General features: G+C 50.2%; 1 protein-coding gene across 5 annotated transcripts in view; it reads right to left on the reverse strand.

The window, feature by feature from the left end:
• Positions 1-7,268: 7,268 nt before the first annotated feature.
• The window catches only part of TRPV4 (transient receptor potential cation channel subfamily V member 4), a 46,588-nt gene continuing 30,387 nt past the window's right edge, over positions 7,269-23,469 (reverse strand). For 4 of the 5 annotated variants that reach the window (XM_083407269.1, XM_083407268.1, XM_083407271.1 and 1 more), the window contains 12 exons: positions 22,842-22,982; positions 20,856-21,154; positions 19,606-19,785; positions 19,333-19,491; positions 18,031-18,123; positions 16,232-16,305; positions 15,558-15,723; positions 14,462-14,528; positions 11,387-11,703; positions 10,400-10,527; positions 9,008-9,129; positions 7,269-8,043 (listed from right to left, as the gene is read on the reverse strand). In XM_083407269.1, the coding sequence (XP_083263395.1) occupies positions 7,886-8,043; positions 9,008-9,129; positions 10,400-10,527; positions 11,387-11,703; positions 14,462-14,528; positions 15,558-15,723; positions 16,232-16,305; positions 18,031-18,123; positions 19,333-19,491; positions 19,606-19,785; positions 20,856-21,154; positions 22,842-22,982 (1,904 nt within the window). In that variant the 3' untranslated portion in view covers positions 7,269-7,885. The remainder of the gene's footprint in view (positions 8,044-9,007; positions 9,130-10,399; positions 10,528-11,386; positions 11,704-14,461; positions 14,529-15,557; positions 15,724-16,231; positions 16,306-18,030; positions 18,124-19,332; positions 19,492-19,605; positions 19,786-20,855; positions 21,155-22,841; positions 22,983-23,469) is intronic. The other variant, XR_014503929.1, reaches the window with a different exon arrangement.

The following is a 23,469-nucleotide window of genomic DNA, read 5'->3' on the forward strand; positions in this document are numbered from 1 at the left end:
CTCTTTCCCCCAAGTGATTGTTGGGCTGAGGGCTGCTTGGGACAGATGCTTAAGCCCTGCCTCGGTTGGGGGACGAAGAAAGACCTGCTTCACGTCCTCTGCAAGCCCCGGTGTTCTCTTTTTTAAAAAAATAATACAGTGGTACCCCGCAAGACGAATGCCTCGCAAGACGGAAAACCCGCAAGACGAAAGGGTTTTCCGTCTGCAGAGGCGCTTCGCAAGACGAATTTCCCTATGGGCTTGCTTCACAAGACGAAAAATGACGGAAAAAAATCGAATTATTTTTTTTTGCTCCAAAACCCCTTATTCTGAATCGCTAAGCTGCTAAAAGCATTTTAGCAGCAAAACCGCTAATCCCCCCCCCTAAAAAAGCCGTTTTTAGCCCTTTTTTAGCCAATAGCGCTAATAGCGCTACTCCGTCAATGGGCTTGCTTCGCAAGACGAAAAAACCTCAAGACGAAAAGACTCCCGGAACGGATTCTTTTCGTCTTGCGAGGCACCACTGTAATATTTATTAGAAGTTTAAAGGTTACACAAACAAGAAAAAAAAGAAGAGAAAAGAGAAAAAAAAGAATAAAAAAATTACATAAAAAGAAAGCAAAAAAAATAAATACATAAAAACACAAAAAAACACAAAAACAATTAAATACACATCCAATATTTATCCTTATCTTTCATTAACTTATTTCCTCGACCTCCTCACACCTCCCATTTTTGTATTCCAGTTATTAATTATATCAGCAAATCCTTTCCATCTTTCACTGCTTTCTATCATTTAGTTATCTTAATTTATTTTAACCTTATCTTATCATCAAAACCTTAAAATTTATTTATACTTAACTCCTTATAATATTTCTACTAAAGTCATGTAATTTCATTCCAACATTTCCTAACATTCATTAATTTTACAATATTTCTCTAGATAGATTTTAATATTTTTTTTCCAATCTTCTTCCACCGTCTCTTTTTTTTTATAATATTTTTTTATTATTAAGGTTTTTACATAAAAGGAAAAAAAACAAAAGAAAAATACAAAAGTACAAAAAGACAAAAACAACAACACAGAAAAAACAAATAAAAACAATTCCATTTTCATAATATTCCTTGCGTTTACTTATTTCCCAGACTTCCCCACACCTCCCCTCTCTGTATTCCAGTTCAAATATTTAATCAGCAAATCCCTTCCCTCTATCTTAACTTAATCTTTATCTTAATATCTTAATATGTCTTAATCTTTTCTTAATATCTTAATATATTAAACCTTTTAATTTTACACCTTTTAACCTTCAAATTTTCCATACTCCATATTGAGCTTTTTTAGGGCTTTCGCTTCCATTGGTGACAACCACCTTGGGGTTTTGTTTTCAAGTAGGTCTTTATACCTTGTCTACACATTAAACAATGCTTTCCTGACAATATGGTTTTTAAACATTCTATGCACTTTAACTTTTTCATACCATAGATATGCATGCCAACCAAAAACATTATTGAATCCTTCTAAATCCAAAATGTCTGTGTTTTCAAGAAGCAGCCATTCTTTCAACCAGCAGAAAGCTGCTGATTCATAGTAGAGTTTTAAGTATGGCAGGGCAAAGCCTCCTCTTTCTTTTGCATCAGTTAGTATTTTACCGTATTTTTCGCTCTATAGGACGCACCTTTTCCCCTCCAAAAATTAAGGGGAAATGTGTGTGCGTCCTATAGAGCGAATGCAGGCTGCGCCGCTAAGCTGAAAGGCAGAACAGGGAGACGGAGCGCTGCGGAGGGCTCCGTCTTGCTGTTCTAGCTTGGGGACGGCTGGGCGCAAAGCCTCTCCAGGGCAGCGGGGTGCGTTCACCCCGCTCTCCTGCAGAGGCTAGCAAGGCTGTATCCAAGCCAGAACAGCGAGACGGAGGGCTCCGTCTCGCTGTTCTGGCTTGGGGCGGCTGCGCGCAAAGCCTCTCCAGGAAAGCGGGGTGCGTTCACCCCGCTCTCCTGCAGAGGCTAGCGAGGCTGTCCCCAAGCCAGAACAGCGAGACGGAGGGCTCCGTCTCGCTGTTCTGGCTTGGGGCGGCTGCGCGCAAAGCCTCTCCAGGAAAGCGGGGTGCGTTCACCCCGCTCTCCTGCAGAGGCTAGCGAGGCTGTCCCCAAGCCAGAACAGCGAGACGGAGGGCTCCGTCTCGCTGTTCTGGCTTGGGGCGGCTGCGCGCAAAGCCTCTCCAGGAAAGCGGGGTGCGTTCACCCCGCTCTCCTGCAGAGGCTAGCGAGGCTGTCCCCAAGCCAGAACAGCGAGACGGAGGGCTCCGTCTCGCTGTTCTGGCTTGGGGCGGCTGCGCGCAAAGCCTCTCCAGGAAAGAGGGGTGCGTTCACCCCGCTCTCCTGCAGAGGCTAGCAAGGCTGTCCCCAAGCCAGAACAGCGAGACAGAGGGCTCCGTCTCGCTGTTCTGGCTTGGGGACGGCTGCGCGCAAAGCCTCTCCAGGACAGCGGGGTAAAGGCACCCCGCTCTCCTGCAGAGGCTAGCAAGGCTGTTCCCAAGCCAGAACAGTGAGACGGAGGGCTCCTTCTCACTGTTCTGGCTTGGGGATGGCTGCGCGCAAAGCCTCTCCAGGAAAGCGGGGTAAAGGCACCCCGCTCTCCTGCAGAGGCTAGCAAGGCTGTCCCCAAGCCAGAACAGCGAGACGGAGGGCAGAACAGCGAGACGGAACAGCTCCATAGGCTTGGGTGAATGCACCTTGAACGCACCTTGTTTTACAGGGGGAGAACAAGGAAAAAATATTTTTTCCCTGTTCTCCCCCTCCTATGGTCCGGTGCGTCCTATGGTCCGGTGCGTCCAATAGAGCGAAAAATACGGTAAATTTTATTCTTGGCTTTTTGCCATGCCAGACAAATCTAGAAATATTTTTCTGCCACTTCTTGAAACAGTCCATTTTGTCAATAATTTGCAATGTCTGAAATAAAAACAACATTCTAGGCAATACATTCATTTTTATTGCAGCAATACGGCCTAACAGTGAAAGCTTCAAATTAGACCAAATTTCTAAATCTTTCTTCACCTCCGTTCAACATTTATCATAGTTGTCTTTAAATAAGTTCCCATTTTTAGCTGTCATATTAATCCCCAGGTACTTCACTTTCTTAACCACTGTCAAACCTGTCTCATTCTGAAACCTCTCTTTCTCAGTTTCTGTTAAATTCTTTTCCAGAACCTTTGTTTTTAATTTGTTCAATTTAAATCCTGCTACTCGACCAAACTCCTGAATCAGTTCTAAAACTCTTCTTGTACTAGACTCTAGCTCCTGTAAAGTCAAAACTAGGTCATCTGCAAATGCTCTTAATTTATATTGTTTGGCTCCGACCTGTATCCCTTTAACCAATTGGTCCTTTCTGATCATATTCAGCAAAACCTCCAGGACCGATATAAAAAGCAATGGGGAAATTGGGCAACCTTGTCGTGTTCCTTTTTCTATTCTGAACTCCTCCGTCACAACATTATTAACAATTAGTCTAGCTTTTTGTTCAGAATAGATTGCACCTATACCATTTTCAAATTCTTGGCCTACCCCCATGCCTTGGAGATTCTTCTTCATAAAGCTCCAAGAGATATTGTCAAAGGCTTTCTATGTATCTGTCCTTTTAAACCCAAATCCAGTAACAAAGTTATTTTTCAATTTTCAGTTACTTTTTTCTCCTTTTTAAATGCAGAGGAAAGCAGTGGAAACAATGTATATCTCTTATTTAGCTGTCTATCAGCATATGTTCTATTCGCAGTCAATAAGTTTTCCCAAACCGTCAATCTTACTGACAGCCCGGTCCCAGGTTCAAAACGGTGGTAATTTCTCCCTCCTCTCTCTCCTGCAGGCTTAAACAGTCCAAAAAGAATTCCCCCTCTTCTCCTGCTTCCAAGGGGGGTTTAATATTTTAAATGGTGAAAATTTAATCCTTTACAAAAGACTTTTCCCAGTCTTTAGCTTGCGATGTCTTTGCTTTGATCTATTTACAAAACGGAAGGCGGACTTCCTGTTTAGAACCTTCCTGTTTCAATGCCGAATTACAATGTTTGAAAATCCAATTTTCCGTTCTACTTACAAGTAGTTGTTTAAAGTCCAATTGTCCACAGGAAAAAGTCAGCGCTCTCCAGCAACAGCAATGCGGCTTCGCTCCACGAAAAAAGCAATCGATTCGAAGCACCGTGCCGCTCACCCCACGTCGCTCCGGATCCCCGAAACTGGGTTTCCCCGCGAGTAGGGGAGGCGCAAAAGGTGCTAGCCGAATCCCAAGTCCACAGGCTTCTCCTGCCTGCGGTTTTTAATGGGTCTCCACCTCACCGTGGCGGTCAGACCCTAGTTTTCGCGGAGCGGATTCCTCTAGATTAGAGGAAATCTGCCATTGCCTGGAGGCGCTAACCCGGAAGTCTGGAAGCCCCAGTGTTCTTAGTTACTGGGCAATTAGGCCACGCATGACCAAACTGGAGGCAACTTGTTTGGGCAGCAGAAGCAGTAGCTGCAGAGGCCATCAAATTCCAGGAGAGGCAATCAGGCTTGTTAATGAATCCCCTACAATCTATTCCTGCATTGCAGCAGAATGGACTGAAACTAAAAACTAAAACTACAGTTTTGCCAAATAATTTTGCCAACGGTTGAGGGAGCTGGGCATGTTCAGCCTGGAGAAGGTGGCCACCTTCAACCATCTGCATGGCTGCCACATGGAAGGGGCTGCAAGTTTGTTTTCCCCTGCTCTGGAGGAGAGGATCCAAACCAATGGAATCTGAGGTCCCTTCCAATTCTAGGATTCTAATCTCAGGTACCCCCTGAAGCAGTTTTATTTTACATTTTCAGGATTCTGTGTGCAGGGTGGTAAAAGTGGCTGCTCAGCTGCTGGGGTTGGGGGTGTTGCTCTGACCAGAGTCAAATGTGTCCAATACTGTACTAATGCATCACCTATGTATTTATTTTTATTGCAGCAGTTCGGCTGGCGGAATAATGTGCAACCTTTTGCGTCTCACTGCATTGTTCAGCAGGCCAAGCTGTTAAGCCCCAGATAGATCTCTGTTTTAGAACTCTTCCAAGAGCCAGCGCTCCCTTCAGAAATCAACACGTGTTCCCACACATCAACCCCGAGCCTTGTTAGAAGCAGGCTGTCAGCCTCTTCCCAGGTCTCCTTTAAGAGAGCAACTGAGAAAATCCTCATCAGTGTCAAAAATGAGATTAACGCTGGAGCTGTGAAGATGCAATTCGGAGTTTTCCTCTACTGCGCTTTGGGCTAGTCAACTGCTTACCGAGGAGAGAGAGAGGGGGGGAGCCTTCCCTGGAATATTTACTCTGCAATTTCACATCACTTGCTTAGTCCATTGCCGGCAGACTCCCCTGACGCAGGCGATTTATGCTGCGCTCCATCATCGCCCAGGCGCCTGTCATGCTTCAACGTGACAAAGTGCCATTGTGACCCCCAGCAGTAATTGACTTTCGTTGGCTTAAGATGCTGCCTCCTCAGCCCTTGGATCCCCACGTCCGTCTCACTCCTCTTCCTCCCCCATTGCCAAACCATCAGGACACAAACCCGGGGGGGCGGGGGGGGGCTTATGGGGGAGCTGACAGGTGAAGCACGGTGGTGGGATTCCTTTCTGCAGAATGGCACTTCTGTGCTTGTGGTGGAAATGCCCCCAGTGCTGCCCTAGAGCAACTCTCAAAGAAAGCCGCTTGCTGGTTGGGAAAGGCACTCTGCACATGCTCAGAGGGACCATCTCTCTTCCCTGGCAGGGTGGGGAACCCGTGGTCCCTCCAGATGTTGTTGGGACTGAAGCCCCAGACAGCTTGGCCAGCGCGGAGGGGGCAATGGGAGAGGCAGTCCCAGCCCACAGCTTGACTCCCTAGCCCTGCTGTAACAGGTGTCAGCTCCAAGCGGTCATGGGAATGCCATACCTGTTGGATGCCTGCCTGCCACAAGCTGAGGAAGCGCCAGCAGAACTGCTCTCTCTTTAAATGGATCCCAGCAGAGACTGTACCCGGGGCTGCACTGCCCCCTTGTGGCTCAGAGTTGCAGTTGCAGGCTGACACTGTGTGCTCCTGTCCAAGGCTGTGAGCTATTACTCAAGTATTTATTTCAACGGTTAATATATTATTAAGCAACATTTATTAACCATTCTAATAGGCAGCAACCTCCCCCCCCCCCCACTCCATAGCAATGCAGAGGCTTTGCTGTGAGCTGCTAAGGGTAATGTCTTCTTCTGCCCTAGATGTGATTTTAAAACTTCACTGTACACCACGGATGCCAGACTGCCCCCCCCCACTTGGATGTGGGGTTATTTTTTCCTGCCCATTTGTTGCCCTTTAACTAAAGCTGCTATGCAGGCTGAACTAGGAGAGGCACCTCCGCCTGCAAATCCTGTGACAAAACTAAAACTACAGTTTTGCCAAATAATTTTGCCAACGGTTGAGGGAGCTGGGCATGTTCAGCCTGGAGAAGGGGGCCGTCTTCAACCATCTGAATGGCTGCCACATGGAAGGGGATGCAAGCTTGTTTTCCCCTGCTCTGGAGGAGAGGATCCAACCAATGGAATCCACTTACAAGAAAGGAGATTCTGACTAAGCATTAAGGAGAGTAAGAGCTGTTCAAGAGTGGAACAGGCTCCCTGGGAAGGTGGAGGCCTCTCCTTCCTTGGAAGTTTCTAAGCAGATGTTTGATGGCTGTCTGTCAGGGATTCTTTAGCTGTGATGCCCTGTATTGCAGGGAGTTGGACTAGATGACCCCCGGGGCCCTTCTAACGCCACCATTATGGTGCAGCTCTTGCTAGAATCAACCACCTCAGAACTGCATTGTTTCAGCAGCAGCTTTTTACCAGGCAGGGTCCCAAAGTCCAGAATGCGGACGAGGAAGCCTGTAGGCCTCCTGATGTTGATGGACTGCAACGTCCACCATCCCTGAGTCCAACAACATCTGGAGGGCCGCAGGCTCCCCATCCCCGGCACACACAACCCCTGCACTATTTCTAAGCATAGGACCACATGATTGTGCTGCTCACAAACTCAGCAGCTGTGGGGGGGGGGGGACAGACTAAACAGATCTATTTGGAAGAACAGTGTCTCTGGATAAAAAATGGCACAAAGAAACTTTGGGTTTTCTGTGCAAACTGAGCAGCTGAGAGGGAGAAAGAGGCCTCCTTGGGAAGGGGCTGAGGGGGCCCAACATGGGGTGAGATGCAGCAGTGTGACTTGCTCACAGTGACCGGCAGACTCCTTGCCTGTTGCACGCTTGCACCCCACTCTCTCCACCAGGCAAGACAAGGAGGGGCAGCTGACATACTTTGGCTTTTATTACTAAATAAATAATCAGATAAAACCTTGTGCAAAATAAAACTATTTGGAGTAAGAAATGCAGCAGCCCTTGGGCCATTTGCCCCGGCTCAGCATCACAGAAGTTAACCCTGAATTTAGAGCCCGCTTGGACGCAAAGAGCCACTCCAGGAGTCACTGGCCACTTCAAACAGCCCCCGCAAGAGTCACTGTCGCCACCCAGCCTCCTGTAACGTCAGTGGAGCTCGTAGCCTGACCGCACAGGATGATGTTCCCAGTCACCAGCCTCTGCAGCTTCCACCCACTGGCACATAATTTGGTATTGTGACAACTCTGTTTTTTGTGTTCAAAAGCAAACCCATAAAGATGTGCCTCTGCTGTCCATCTCAAGTTGATAACCTGGGGAAGGCTCCTCCCCCTGCACGCTGCTCTGGAGGAGGCAGGTGGGCCACATTCTGCAGACTACAAGCGGACCCTCGCGTGAAGGTGCAGGAGCAAGAGGAAGCTCCCTCCACAGGGGGTCCAAGCGGGGCTGTGCCCGCCAAGCGCTTGCAGTGGCAAAGAGGCTGGGCAGCTTCTTGATCCCAGTCTCCCTCTGCCCCTGCTCCTTGCGCATCCATTAGATGTGGGAGTCCTCCTTTCTCCAGCTCTGGGGGTAGCTGGGCTTGTGCTCATTTGCCGCAGGGGAGCGCATGCTGTCCAGGGGAACCACCACCTCATCTGGCTGCGAGTTCTTGTTCAGCTCCACCACCCGCGGCACCACGGTGGACCACCGATCTACAGGGAGAGAAAAAGAATCACAGAATCATAACACTGTAGGGTTAGTCCAATCCCCTCAATGCAGGAATCTCAACTAGATCATACATGACAGGTGGCCATCCAATCTCTGCTTAAACACCTCCAGGGAAGGAGAGTCTGAGGTTGTCCATCCCACTGTCCAACAGCTCTCACTGTCAGAAAGTTCTCCCTAACGTTTCGTTGGGATCTCCCACTTTGCCATTTGAGTGCATTGGTTTGGATCCCACCCTCTGGAGCAGGAGAAGGCAAGTGGGCTCCATCTTCTAGGTGACGGCTCTTCAGATGATTGAAGGCAGCTATCCTATCCTGTCCTCCTTTCAGTCTCCTCTTCTCCAGGCAAAACCTTCCCAAATCCCTCAGCCGTTCCCCACAAAGGCGGCTTGGCCTCCACCATTCCACTTGGGCAGAGAAGACAAGCCTGCCCAGCCCCCTCCCTGGGTTCTGCACAGCCTCCAGCACCAAGTGCCTCTGATTTGGGGCAGGACAGCTGCCTCTGGACTTCTTCACCCCCCCCCCAGCAACACTTTTGCTGTTTCTACCAACCTGGTGCCTTCCAGGTGTTTAGAACTACAACTCCCAACCACCCAGATCTGCTGCAGGGCTCCCGGATGGCAAAGCAGTGGATCACATCCCCCATCCAGCTGCCAGAGCCTCTTTAACCCTCATCTCCAGCAACTGCCATCGGGAATCCTTCCTGCCTCCAACTGCAGAGTCAGCGCAGCCGCTGAAGCCTCATCCTCTTCCATGAATTTGTCCTGTCCTCTTTTGAAGCCATCCAAGTTGGGGGGGGGGGGCATTGCTGCCTCTTGCGGGAGCAGGTTCCTCTGTGCAGACTCTAGAAGCACCCCACTCTCCTGTGAGCAAGCTGACAGCGCCTGCTTCCAGAATGCCCCCCAACCCATGACCCCTTCCAGCCCCCCCTCCTGCAATCAGCAGCACCTACCTCTGCGGAGGCGGCCCACTGTGTGGGAAAAGCCATAGTACTGGTAGGTGTCGCTCTTGCCGGGGTCCTCATTGATGATGCCCAAGTTCTGGTTCCAGTGAGACCAGTTCACCTCGTCCACTCTAGGAAGGAAGCATTGTGGCATTTGAGGTATTAGCAGGGGGAGCGGGGGGAGAGAGGTCATCCTGGGCGGTCTGAAATGTTTAGCAGACCTGGACAGTGCTATAGAGTGGTTAGAGTGCTGGACTAGGACTCCCTGCTCAACTGTAAAACTCACAGTGTGACCTTGGGACTGTCACAGTCTCTTGGCCTCACCTACCTCACAGGGTTGCTGTGAGGATAAAATGGGGAGGAAGAGAGCCACATCTGCCACCTTGAGCATCTTGGAGAAAATGGTGGGGCATCAATGTGACAAGGGCGGGCAGGCAAGGCGTGTCGCTCCAGAGCAGAACATCTTCCTTGAATGTTCAGTCTCCAGCAGCATCTCCAGGGAGGGCTGGGAAAGGCTCCCTCTCTGAAACTCTGGGGAGCCAGTAGTTAGATCTGACTCTCTGCAGAAGGCAATGCCCTGCACTCCTGTGCCAAGAAAGGGCCTGGGGCCATCTTCCCTCAAAGCGTCAGACCTGGTTCAGGGTCTAAATCCTCACCCCACCACTCAAATGCCATCCCAAACACCCCTCACGTCTGGCTCTCCTATACCCCTACGTTGCTCTCTCCGCACCATGAAGGGTACTGACAAAAAACAGCTGGTTTGGGAGCGCTGTCTAATTTAAAACAGGCATTGCCTGCCCTGGTCTTAAAATTATAGGGCAGAATACAAAAAAGAAAAAAGATTCCATTTTGGAGAGCACCTTCTAAATGTTGGAAAGATCTCTCTCTGCTGATGTAAGGCTTTCTGCAAAGCATCCAGAACCCGCAGCTGAGGCAAAAAGGAAGGCTGTGCGCGTCAGAATGGGTGCACCCAAGGCTTTTTTTCAGCCGGAACTGACCAGAACTCGGTTCTGGCACCTCTCAACGGGGCACCATTGCCATTCTAAGAGAACAAGGGAGGCGTTTGTGGCAAGTTCTGGTGCCTCTTTTTCTAGAAAAATAGCACTAGGTGCACCTGTGTGCCTGTAGGAGTGCAGAAAATGTAACCCTAATCCTGGATGCAGTTCCCTGAGTATCTCAAGTGCCTAGTCCTCATGGGTGTGACGAGATGGGTGGTTGGGAGGGCACGGGCAATGCCTGCTGACACCCCAGGTGGGGGGAGGTTTTCCTTGGGGCAAAATTTGGTTTGTCACCCAGACTGGCGCAGAATTTCCAACAGACAACTCTGGCTCAAGGGCCTAATCCAGAAATGGAAAGGTTTTAGTCAACGTCTCCCTCTCCCATGGGGACTCTGGCCCTTACCTGAAACACCACCTCCGGTCCGGCGTCCCATCCAAGGACTTTCCAACGGTGACCATCTCTCCTGAGCGGAAGGCTTTCCTGACAAACACGGGGAAGAACCTTTCAATATCCAGAATGGTGGTCGCCCACTGCAAGCAGAGAAGTCAGGAGAGAAGTATGAGAGTCCACTCCTGACCTGGTTTCAGTGGCTCTACTGATCCAGATGTCAGTCTCAGGATGACACCCTCAGGCTAGTCCAAGGGCAATTCAGGCAACCCACTTGATGCAAAGAACTTCTTAAATTATTTTTTTGAGTATTTGAATTATAGCAAGTCAAAACTATGTTGTCGGAAGTGATCTATTGCCTCTGCAGCCTTTTTGGATGCTACCAATGCTGAGGTCATCTTAGCATGGAGCCAAACCACACGAGAAAGTCCATTTGTTGGAATCAACCTTATTCAAACTCAATTTCATACTATTCATGAAAACAGCAAAGAACAAACATCAGCAACAAATCCCCACCATAATGTCTTCTACAACTTTTGCCTACACTATAAAGCTCCAAATTTCTCATATCATACTAATTTTTTCCAAGAAATGATAAAGGAATCCCGCATTGCAAACCTGTGATTTCTTGTATTGTTTTGACAGTGCACTGCCTTTTACTAAGCCACTCCCTTACAACTGGGTTTTGCCCAGGCTTTAATTTAGATCTGAATGGGGAACCGGCGGCCCTCTTGCAGGAGTCCTCTCTGCCCCAATCAAGTCTAGAAGCAATGGAAGAGATGCGAGCGTCCCATTCCCGGGCTATGAAACTTCAACCTATTATTATCATTTATTATCTTTGTTACCTGCCCTTCACTAGCAGATTCCAGGGTGGGTTACAGCAGCTTAGAATTCAGAACTCAAGACAGTTAAATTGCATTGCATTCACAAGCACAGGGGCGGTTCCAGAGCATCAAGGTGTGTTCTGGGCCCTTTGCAAGCCCACCACTGAGACTCGCCTACCTGCAGCTTCCAGATCTGCTTGCTCTCCTTGGACACCTGCCCCACGGTCTCCCCCATGAGGGCGATCAGCATGTTCAGCAAAAGGACGAAGGTGAGGATGATGTAGGTGACAAGGAGGATGACAAAGACCCCAGGGTACTTGGCGTTCTCAATCATCTCCAGGTCCCCCATTCCGATGGTCAGCTTGAAGAGGTCCAGGAGGAAATTGCTGAAGGTCTTGCTGTCCCGGCAGGAAGGGTAGGCAAGGGCTGTGCAGTTGGAGCGCTCCTCGTTGCAGGCCTCGCTGCTGGGGCAGGGGTTCAGCAGGGAGACCAGTGCTGCAGGGAAGCCAAGGAGGCACTGAGCAGTTGCACTAGCCAAGGGAGTCTCCCTGGGGGAGCTGCTAGGCCAGGAGTTAGCATCCAGGGGCCCTCTGGGTGCTGCACACTGAGCACTGGCCATTGGGCTGACTGGGGCTGATGGGAGCTGGAGTCTAAATGATCTGGAGGGCACCACGTCGCCTTCCTCTGGATGAGAACGTGGTGTCAAGGCCCAAATGCAGTCACACTTCAAAAGCTGCATTCATAGGACAGTTTAGTCCATTTTATTCTTATTGTCATTTCATCACTGAATTTATATTCCACCTTTTTCTCTCCAAGGAGCTCAAGGTGCCCGGGTCTCCTCCTCCTCCTCCTCCTTTAACTCCCTCAACAATCCTGTGAGGCAGGTGAGGATGAGAGTCGCCCAGTGAGCTTCATGGCCAAGTGGGGATTCAAACTCTGGTCTCCCAGGTCCGATCCCAACACTCTAACCACTGCGCCACACCACCTCCCATTTTCCTGAAGTTTTCCTAACTGCTCAATTTCTGCCTCATATTTGGGCTTTCACATGATGTAAAAGCCGCTGCCAGAAAACGAATGTGTTGTTTGATTCCAGCAAAAAACAAAAATGGCGCCGGTTGTCGGGCCTCCCCCCCCCCCCCCAGCATGAATGAAATTTAGCACATATTGGTCACAAAGCCATCGTTCACAGCAACAGGCATGCCATGCAGAAGGCTAATCAGAAAACAGGGCAGGAGTTCTAACCTCAGGAAAATTTGCACAATATTCACAATGTCTGAAGGCACCCAAAGTGGTGTTGTCCCTTCTTTGAATATTTTTTTACAGCAGTGCTTCTAGTTTTAAATATTGTTGGATTTAGAAGCCGGGAGGGGGGAGAAACAAGGTTTAAAAATACCAAGCCTGTCATCAAACTCCAAATGTTTATCTATAGGAATTAAACCTGCCTGCCGACTGAGCGCCAGAAAAAATTCAACCAATTTGAGCATGAAAATTCACTCTATTGAGCATGCAAAATTCAAATCTCAGCTTTAGGTGGGCAGAAAATAGCAACACTAGGTCATCCCACTTCTTTTGAACAGGACCATTTTTAAAAATGCTTCTCCAAATGATTTTAAATATCGACCAAAATGTGGCAATGCAACACAATCCTGAGGGTGACCAGAGTGCAGAAGAAAAAGGACTCATTTGGGAAAATATGGAAAGTGTTTGTTTACTATACAATTGTAAAGGCTAAGTCTGCCCCCCACCCCGATATACTCTATCCCAGTGGCTCACCCCTTAATTCCATAAACTCGTCCCCAGCACCCCTGCCTTACCATATAGAAAGCATTATTCAGTATAGCGGGTTGCATGACCCACCAAGGAAGGTATTAACAAAATAAAACCCCAAACCACAACAATTAGTTGCGCCTTTATTCAAAATCCATTAAAAACTATTTTGTTTAATTACGTCAATAAATTGATGGACTTGCTGCAGTGATGGCAGCTTATGCCTCCAGCGCCCCCTGCTGCCTGCGTGCCTCTTATGTCAGGGACTGGACTGAACAGGAGGAATGGGAAGTGAGGCCTCGTCTGATCGGCTCCTCTCAGAAGAGGAGGAGGAGGAGTGGGGCCTTTCGACCCTGTGTCTCCAGCAGTTTCAGGAGGAGAGGGAGACAGGTTGATGTACAGATGAATGAGAAAATCCCTAGTTACAAGATGGGGGGGGGGGGTTAGAGAGCAGACAGCAGAGACCTCCCTGGAGAGTCTGGGAGGCCCTCCTGGTCCAAGGACTCGCCAGTCCCTCCGCATTCAAGAACAGAAAATGCGGAGATGTGACTCCTGCGACTTCCCGTAGGTTTCCAGGATGTTGTGGGAGATGGAAGAAGAGGGACTCAGAGAAGCCAACGTCTCCTATGTGTGGAGACACGGATCCTCTGTCTTGCAACCAGATGACTGAATAAAAAACCATAAAATATGAACTGTGTGTTCTTCTTGCCTCTGAGGCTGCCGGGGGAGGGGAGGATACTCCACGACTGACATCTTAGCACCCCTAGGAAATCCTATGGCCCCCCAGTGGGCAAGAGACCCCTCTTTGGGAACCACTGGACGAGACGATGGACATTCTGAGTTATCTCTCCATTTCAAAACTCCATAAAATACAGAGGAAGGAAGTTATAAGGTTGTCTAGTTATTGAGCTGCTTCAAAACTCCAACATCAGTAACTCACCCTTTGCAGCTGTCTCATTTCATTTCATTTTTAATTTGTATTTCATAACTATTCAATAAATAAATATTTTTAAAATAAACCAGCATCTGCCTGGGTGAGTAAGTTCATTCAGGAAAAGCAGTCGCAACTTGGCTGTTCAGGAATGTGGCTGGGTGACTGAAATGTTCTTTCTGTTTTGCTGCTAACCAGACTTGTTAGATTTGCTGTTTTGAGTTTTGTGGTTTCCAAATTGTAATTGATTTGTTTTAATTTATGTGCTAATTGATTGCTTGATGTCCAAGTCTCACTAATAAACATTTGGAAGCGCCATAGAGCAGCTTGTCAGAGTCAGCATATTTCACACCTTGGAGGCTGTTTTTGAATACCTCAAAATCCATCAGTATTTGTGTCAAGGAATGTTGCCCAAGAAAAGCCTTGGCGATGCCAGTTTCAAACTTTGCAGGTATGTGAGGAGCTTGCTCAGCTGAGCAGCAGGACACAGATTTTCAAATATAGGAAAACCAAGGAGCCCAGAAACCAGCACTCCGAAAAGGGCAGCCATCTTACCAGACGCGTAGCCAATCATGAAAAGCACATAGACCAGCAGGAAGCGGAAAAGGTCCTTGAACAGGATCTGCAAGCAGAGAGGGAAGGCAGCCACTCAACACACCAGGCTGAACGTTGGCAGGCAAAGGCTCAAGGCAGCTGCTTCTGGGGTGAGCCCCACATTAGTCGCCTAACAGTCTGAAGCCAGAGTGAGGAAATTCAAGGGCAAATGTGTCCTTCAGCGCCGCTCCCTTTGGCCCTGATTCACACCCCCGTGTTCCTTCCTGACTGGGATGTGCTCACCTGTTGCAGAGGCAGTAAAGCACACCTGGAAACTGCCTCTTGGCTATGGGCAGAGATGTTGGCAGGCCCTGGGGGGCCAAAATCTGGCCCTCAGAACCCTCCCCAGGACACACCTTTCACTGGCCCCAAATGCCTGCCTGGAATGTGTCTTTGACCTCTGGTCAAGCCTCTTGCTTGCCAGGAGGGGGGGGCATGGGAGCATGTGTCGAAACGGAAGATAAAAATTGCATTTGTTGCTCTGCCCACTACCGCCTCCAGCCCCACCCATCACTGCCAAGCGGCCCTTGGGAGGCTGTCCAGAAGGGAAAGTGGCCCCTGGGCTAAAAAGGGTTCCCGCTTCTGATCTGAAGGAACGTTTGCAGCAAGGAGCCAGAGCGAATCTTGAACGATTGGAGGGGTGGTGGCAACACCCCACATTCCACAAGTGTTCCACAACTTGGGGACCAAAACAGCTGCTTGACACCATCAGTCGAACCAGGGAGTGACCCTCAAGTCCTTAACCTCCAGGCATCAGCAGCTGTATATCTGAACACAGGGCATGTGCAGAGGTTTCTTTGGTCCCCCCTGTCAAGCAAGCGCAGGGTGGGGGGCGCTCCAATCTTGTTCTCCTGCAATGCTGGGGGAGCTTCAGGTTCTGAGGATCATGCCAGCCCCTGCGCTGCAGAGTTCAGCACTGCCCAGGGGGGGGGGGCAAGGCTTCACAGTGCCCTTAGGAAGTCCCTTCAGCTTTTCACCCACCTTCAAATGGCCGGCCAGACCTCCTCCAGCCCAAGGTCCTCACAGGCCCCGGACACTGAGCTCTGCTTTGGCTCACCTTCTGGATCATGATGCTGTATGTGCCAGTCAGCTTGAGGCCGCGGGTGAAGTAGAGGGCATTCATCCAGCCCAAGACCAGGGCAAAGACCATGACAGCCAGGTAGGCTTCGATGCCCGCCAGGTACAGGGCAGCTGCCACTAACACCAGGACCGAGTAGATGAAGCTGGAGGCAAGAAGCATCAAAGCCCAGTCAGGTGGGGAGCAGCGGGGCAACACTGCAACCACCAGGTAGCCTCACCCAGAAGGGCTTCCAAAATCTATGGGCAGATTCACACCTTGGTTTTCAAGCACATCTAATGTGCATTTAAAGCACATGCTACCCCTCCCATGCAAGAATTGTGGGAACAGTTGTTTAACCCCTGGCAGAGCTGCAATCTGCCAGTCCCCTTAGCAAACCACCACCCCCAGGAGTCTTTGGGGAAAGTCATGTGCTTTAAATGTGCATTGGACGTCTTTTCTGGCTCCCTCCCCCAAATGAATTGAGGGGGGAGCCAGAAAGCACCCCAGCAGATGCCCTGGAATGTGTGGCAAAGGGCCCCCCCCACTCTTAAATGCAGGGGTGGCTAGCCTTTTGGCCTGAGGGCCACATTTGCCCCTGGTTGACCTGTCGGGGGCCACACACAGGCCGCAAATTTGATTCTGCTGCACTCTGGTTTCTTTCTTTTACTTACTAGAGCAACTGAAAGGAGCCATCAATGAAGAAAGAATTCACCCCGGGGCACTTCTTCATGAAGAGGTCTTTTATCTGCGGAGGAAGAGAAGACAAAATGTCCACAATGGAGAAGAGGCAGAAGCTACTCAAGGAACTTGGCATTTTTAGTCCAGCCTTCGTCCACCTGATTGCCCTCTGGACATTTTGCACAGCAACTTCCACCCATCTGAGCTTAGCCACCCAACTCTCTTCCCAGGGAACTCTGGGAATTGTAGCTCTAGGAAAGGAACTGGGGTCAGCACCCTTAACAGACTACAGCTCCCAGAATTCTTTGGGGGAAGCCATGAATGGGTGGCTGGGGGGGGGGCAGAGTGTCTTTGTTGACTTTTACCATATAACCCAAAAACCAAATTGGAACTTCATGAGTCAAAAGGATATAAATTAAACCAGCCCAAACCAAGGTTGGCAGGGGATGTTATATTCACAAGAAGAAAAGATAAAGCTGGTTATCTGGATGTTTGCGATGAGATACAGACAGGTAAGTGGAAAGAAACATCCTAAGAAATGAGAGCTCAAGCAACGTGGCCCACCGGAGACACCGGAGACACAGAAACATGAACGTAGGACTGAAAGAATAAAAGGCTCTCTATCACATCAAGAAATGTATCAACCAAGCAAGTTACTTATTCCAGATTTTTTGATAGATTTGTGGAAGAGACAAATGCAAATTTTATTTTTATGTATTCAATAAAATCACAACAAAGTGAGACAAAAGAGGTTAACTTTTTTTTCCTTTAAAAAAAAAAGGGTGCAGCAGGTAAACCAGGACTGTTTAAAGTAGTACCACAGAGCTTTAAACGCATGGTGTGGGTGTAACCTTTGTTCCTTCAGTCCTGCAACTTTGTTAAGAACCAAAGCTACATTATCACCCTCAGATCCAAGCAAGGCCGCTTTGCAGTGGCCAACCAGGTGCCCCAGTGCAAGCATGCATGGGGCGCAAGACTGAGTGTGATTTGATAAATCCTATGCACGCCGTGACAAGGGACGCAGGTGGTGCTGTAGATTAAACCACAGAGCCCAGGACTTGCCGATCAGAAGGTCATCGGTTTGAATCCCCGCGGCGGGGTGAGCTCCCGTTGCTTGGTCCCTGCTCCTGCCCACCTAGCAGTTCGAAACCACGTCAAAGTGCAGGTAAGATAAATAGGTACCGCTCCGGCGGGAAGGTAAACGGCGTTTCCGTGCGCTGCTCTGGTTCGCCAGAAGCGGCTTAGTCATGCTGGACACATGACCCGGAAGCTGTACGCCGGCTTCCTCGGCCAATAAAGCGAGATGAGCGCTGCAACCCCAGAGTCGGCCATGACTGGACCTAATGGTCAGGGGTCCCTTTACCTTTACCTTTTATACACACCATGAAAGTAAAGCACTCTGGCAGCCCTGCAAACGGTCATGGCTAAAGAGGGACCCCTACTTCCCGCCCCACAGAGGCTTAACTGTCAATCCTTCTTCCCAGGGATCTCTGAGAATCGTAGGCCTTTGAGGGGGAACAGGGACTTGCTCACCACTCAGCAACGACAGCTCCCAGAATTCTCTGGGAGAAGCTATGACTGTTTAAAGCAGTATCAAAGCACTTTAAAAGTATGATGAGAATGTGGCCTGCAAGCTCTGTAATCAGGCCGCAGAATGGCAGGAGGAGCCCACAAAAAGGGACAAAGAAAAACACATCTGCTAAATTGGCGAGGAAGAAGGGGGCAATGGTGGGGGAAAGGAGGAGGAGGAGGAGGAGACCCCTTTGCCAAGTAACGCACGGCTCATACTTACGTTGGTGAAGAAGAAGAGGACACCCGTGAAGAGTGTGACAATCTCCCCGGCGAGTCGCAGATAGTCGGTGGTGGTGGAGTACGGGTACGGGGGCTACAGAGGGGAAGAGACATTGCTGAGAGGCTGTGCCGAAAGACACCTGCTAAGCACGCAGCAATGGCCACGCTCCAACGGGATGGCCAGCTTCAGCATGTTGCCTTCCCAACAGCAGCTGGGTAAAGAGCACCTCTGGGAAGGTCATAAGGTGATGGAAGGGACTCATGGGGTCATCTAGTCCAACCCCCTGCAATGCAGGAATCTCAGCTAAAGAATCTCTGGCCACCCAACCTTTGCTTAGAAACCTCCAAGGAAGGCGAGTCCTCCACCTTCCCAGGGAGTCTGTTCCACTCTTGATCAGCTCTTACCCTCCTTAATGCTTAGTCTGAATCTCCATTCTTGTAACTTGAAGCCACTGGTTTGAGCACCCCCCCCCCCTCCAGAGCAGGAGAACATGATCTCCCTCCCTCTTCCCTGGGACAGCCCTTGAGATATAGGAAGATGGCTTGTGTGATGCTCATGTGATGGAAACAGCTCCCCCCGCCTCACTCTCCATCCCAAGTGTCTAATCAATGGAGGTGGATTGTCTTTGAACCCGGAGGTGCCAATCTTTCCCTATCCATAGATACAATGTCTAATGCAGACTTGTTTTATAAGTCAGAGTTTATTCACTGGTGATTTATTTATCTATCCTGAGCTTGACCCTCTCCAGGGAACTTACAAACTTGTGAGGTAAGTCACACACATACACACCCTCCCCGCCCCTTTGAACCCGTGTCTCTCTGTGCTGGAGCTGCTGCCTGAGGGGCTTCCTCCATTTCACTCAACTCCAATACTCCCCCGCTCCAAGTTAAAGAAGCATTTAGAGATTATAGACTCATAGAATGATGGAATTGTAGACTTTGAAGGAAACCCAAAGGTCCCCTAGTCCATCCCCCTGAAATGCAGGGCTTCTTCACTCCCGATCACTACTTTTCTTGCGGAATTGCCAGACGGAAGTTCTGGGTATAAATAAAGGAAGCTGATAAGTCACGGGTTCCTCATTATTTAACATGTTCAAATGCCTGAGAGGATCAAAGCAAATCACCGTACGTTTACCAATCTCTTACCAGCCCCAGCACAGCACAGAGGTTTTTTGCTAGGGCATCATGGGAACTGAAAATGGGAGGCTGCGCCCCAAACCTCAGAACCCTAATTTAAATCACAGCCACTCTGCCCACTCGGCAGCCTTCGTGAGCTCCATGGTGGAGTGGGTGCAGTACTCACAGTGCCATCCAGGGGGCGGTAGTAGGCCACCATGGTGAAGATGATCATGGCACAGAGGTAGGAGACCACGCTGATGTAGAATGAAACGGCCCCAAACTTCCGCCACTTGTCCCGAAGCAGCTCGTTGATGGGCTCCACAGCCAACATCTCGTGGCGGTTCTGCGGGGAGAGGGGCCCTGTGAACAAAGATGGCGGCAGCCCCCGCTTGCCCCATCAAAGGCCCAGCACCGTCAACCCAAGCTGCCTTGATCTGCAGCTTCCTTCTCTGCCCACCTCCATCTTGCTGTTGTACACCAGGATCTCCAGCACGGAGACCTCCTCCCCGCATGTGTCCAGCGAGGAGAGGTCGTAGAGGGAGGAGTAGACAGGGCCATAGGCCCAGTCCTTGAACTTGCGGGAGAGGTGCCGAGCATCTTCGTCCTTGATCTCCCGCCGGATGATGTGCTGGAAGGTCTGCAAGACAAGGGGGGAGCGGGTCAGGCAGATGACGGGAAGGCCCTCCCCTCGCAGCGCAGAGCTGAACTGCGGAACTCCCTTCTGCAGGAGGCAGCCATGTCCACCAACGTGGAAAGGCACCCCAACTGCAGGACATCCTCTGGGACCTGAAACAGAAGATTCAGGACAGTGAAAGAAAGGGCTCCTTCACCATGCAGTGCAGAGTTAAGCTCTGGAGCTCGCTTCTGCAGGAGACACGGTGGCTTTGGAAGGGGAGTGGGAAAATCCATGGGAGAGAAAGCTATGGGTGGCAATCAGCTGGGAAAGCCAGTTGGAAGAAAAATGTCTCCAGCTGTTTCCAGAAAGTGGGAGCCTGTCCTGCCTCGACAGGGATGCTGTTCTAGAGAACAAGAGCAGCCACACGACAAGTCCTGCCCACATGACAGCTGGGGCTGATGGGAATTGTGTTTGAAGGGTGCCTGGGGTGGAAGACTCCCCAGGGTCTCTGGCCGAAAGAGGGCCCTTTTTGTCACCCCCCCCCCCCCCGCTCAGAAGCTCCTCTTCCCTAGAGATGCTGCCTGGGCAGCCCACCCGCTCCCTTGTGGAGCATGACTCCTCCCTACACCCTCTAAGTCACTCAGGACTTTAGGCATGGCTCCCCCATGATTTTTTAAATTTAATTTATTTATTTCATAAAAGTTATATACCCCATGACTGTCAAAGCAAAGTTTACAAAAAGAATGAAACAAAAAAATTAACAGGAAAAGGATTTAAATACAGCAGATTTAAATATTCAAAAAGTAATTAAAATCAGTGATAAGCTAAAAAACAAACAAACCAGATGTCAACATTCCCCATATCCAAGGAGACAAATATTTTTGTCAGGAGCTGAAAAGAGTGGCGTGAAGACGCCTGCTGGAATCCACAGTCAGGCAGTTCCAAAGCGGCCACTTCTTACATTCCTATCCTCACAACAACCCTGTGAGGTTGTTCGCCCTGGAGCACCCGGTTTGCCCCCGGGCCTTGGGCCAACAGGGCTGGGTTTTTTCCAAGCAGCCCCCCCCCCCGCCCCCGGGGAGGGATCTCACCCCAATCTTGCCCGTCTTGGCAGCCATCATCAGCGGCGACAGACCGTCGTTGTTCAGCAGAGCCTCCAGGTTGGTGTCTGGGAAGAGCTTGGCGCATTTGATGAGGAGCAGGTCATACATCTTGGTGACAAACTTGGTGTTCTCACGAGTGTTGTCTGCGATGGCCACCAGGGCGTGGAGCACCGTGTTGCCACGAGAGTCCTGGCGCCGCAGGTCGGCCTGCTTGTGGGCGTTCTCCGTCAGGTAGTGGACGATGTGCGGCTGGTTGGTGCAAGCCGCCAAGGAGAGGGGCAGCTCACCTGGGCAGGAGGGCGGAAGGAAAGAGGGAAGATGGAAGACGGAAGATGGAGCAAGCTGGTTTTCTGCTGCTCCAGAGCAGGGGACCTGAGCCAACAGAGTCCAAGGACAAGAAAGGAGATTCCGACAAGCCGTTAGGAATAACTTTCTGGTGGTCAGACTGTTGCACAGTGGAACAGACCCCCCCAGAAAGGGTGGGCTCTCCTTCCTTGGAAGCTTTTTAACAGAGGTTGGGTGACTGTTGGTCAGCAATTCTTTAGCAGTGACTCCCGCACTGCAGGGTTTGGGCTAGACGACCCGTAGGGTCCCCCTTCCAACTCTATAATTGTATGATTCTATGGAAAAGAGGTTGGACGCGGGTGATGCTGTGAGTTAAACCACAGAGCCTAGGGCTTGTTGATCAGAAGGTCGACGGTTCGAATCCCCGCGACGGGGTGAGCTCCCATTGTTTGGTCCCAGCTCCTGCCCACCTAGCAGTTTGAAAGCACGTCAAAGTGCAAGTAGATAAATAGGTACCGCTCTGGCGGGAAGGTAAACGGCGTTTCCGTGCACTGCTCTGGTTCGCCAGAAGCGGCTTAGTCCTGCTGGCCACATGACCCAGAAGCTGTACTAAATGCTGGCCACATGACCCAGAAGCTGTAATAAAGCGAGATGAGCGCCACAACCGCAGTCGGTCATGACTGGACCTAATGGTCAGGGGTCCCTTTACCTTTATATGGAAAAGAGAAAGACAACCAAATCAGTCACAGAGCACTCTGCTTCCAGGGCTGCTGGATGGATGTGTCTCCACAAAGCCTGGGTGGAAAAGGGACCCCTGGCCTTTGGGTGTTGCAATGCACAGAGGCTCCGCCACTCTTGCAAGAGCCGACTGACTTTTATGGGGGGGGAGATGCCTGTTTCTTAAAATTCTCACTCACTGAATGCACCCCTCCTTGAATGCTTACAAGGGCGCACTTGAGGTCTTTCCCTGACACCCACAAATCTTCTGAAGTCATTCCCTTTGCTCCCTTGGTGGTGAGAGGGTGATCTTCCCACTCCTAAACACAAGACCATCAGCAGAGTCTGCTGGACCAGCCAAAGAAGGCTCATCTGGGCCAGCACCTGTCCTCACAGTGGCTGACCAGATGCCTCTTCTGGACCCAAGGACAAGAGCCCCCTGCCCACTGCTATGGAGAAGCATGGCTGGCGCTGGCTCCAGCGGTGGAGGCAGAGCAGAGCCACTGGGTCTAGGAGCCATCAAGAGCCATCACCTCCTCCAAGAATGTGTCTAATCCCCTTTCACAGCCATCCAAGTTGGTGGCCGTCACCGACTCCGATGGCAGGGAGTTCCCTAGTTGACACATCCAATGGCACTTGCTTAAAATCCAAATGTGCCCATGGCAAAACTTGTCCTCCTCGGTGCCCCTGTCTGCCTCCAGATCTCCTGTCTCCAGGCACCTAAATGCACCTCCATCTCCAGTTAACCAAACCTACAACATCTGTAGGTGTGGTTTGTTCTTCTCATTCTGCCATGCCTTTCTCTCCTCCTCTGTTGTGTTCTCTGCTGGAAAAAGAATCAGATTGCAAGCTCCTCTTTTATACGCTTTTGAAAAAAGAACAACATTCATGAGGCAGCAGCAGCGGCGGCTACTGGCAGAGAATCAGGACAGACCCCATGGAGGGATCTCGAGGCTTCCCTGTCCCGCTCACCGAAGTAGAAGTAGCCGCCCTCATCCTTGGGTTGGAAGAAGCGCCCCCGGGCTTGTGCGTGGACGTCTGCCCCCTTCTCCACCAGCAGCTCCACGTAGTGCTTGCAGCGCCGCTCAATCGCAATGTGCAGTGCAGTCTGGCCTGGAGGACACACACAACCCGAACCACCATTCAGGCATAAGCCACTAGGCTTCACCACTAGGCTTGCCAGTCAATCTCCCATCTAGTCGCTGCCAAGCCTGTGGCCCCTCTAACATGTTTTCTTGCGATTCTGCCACAAATCAGACCAGAGTGCCACCGCCTGGTCAATTCAGCTCACTTGGAATCTCGCCTGCCAGCGGTAGGTGTGGCCAGAGGGGAAAGTGGGTGGAGCATGAGGTGTGACCCCCCTGCCTTTGTTTATATGGTTCAGTACCGCAGTACCTCAAGGACCAGCTCAGCTCATGCAAACCAGCCCAGAGCCTGTGCTCATCACCTGAGGCCCTGCTCCGTGTAGCAAGACAAGAACGGGGTCTTTTCAGTGGTTGCTCCCTCCTTGCAGAATGCTCTCCCTGGGGAGGCTTGCCTGGCACCATCATTACAAATCTTTAAGTGCTTAAAGGCATTCCTCTTTCATCAGGCCTTCCTG

The sequence above is a fragment of the Podarcis tiliguerta genome, assembly GCF_965153285.1.
Source record: "Podarcis tiliguerta genome assembly, chromosome: 13".
NCBI lineage: Eukaryota > Metazoa > Chordata > Lepidosauria > Squamata > Lacertidae > Podarcis > Podarcis tiliguerta.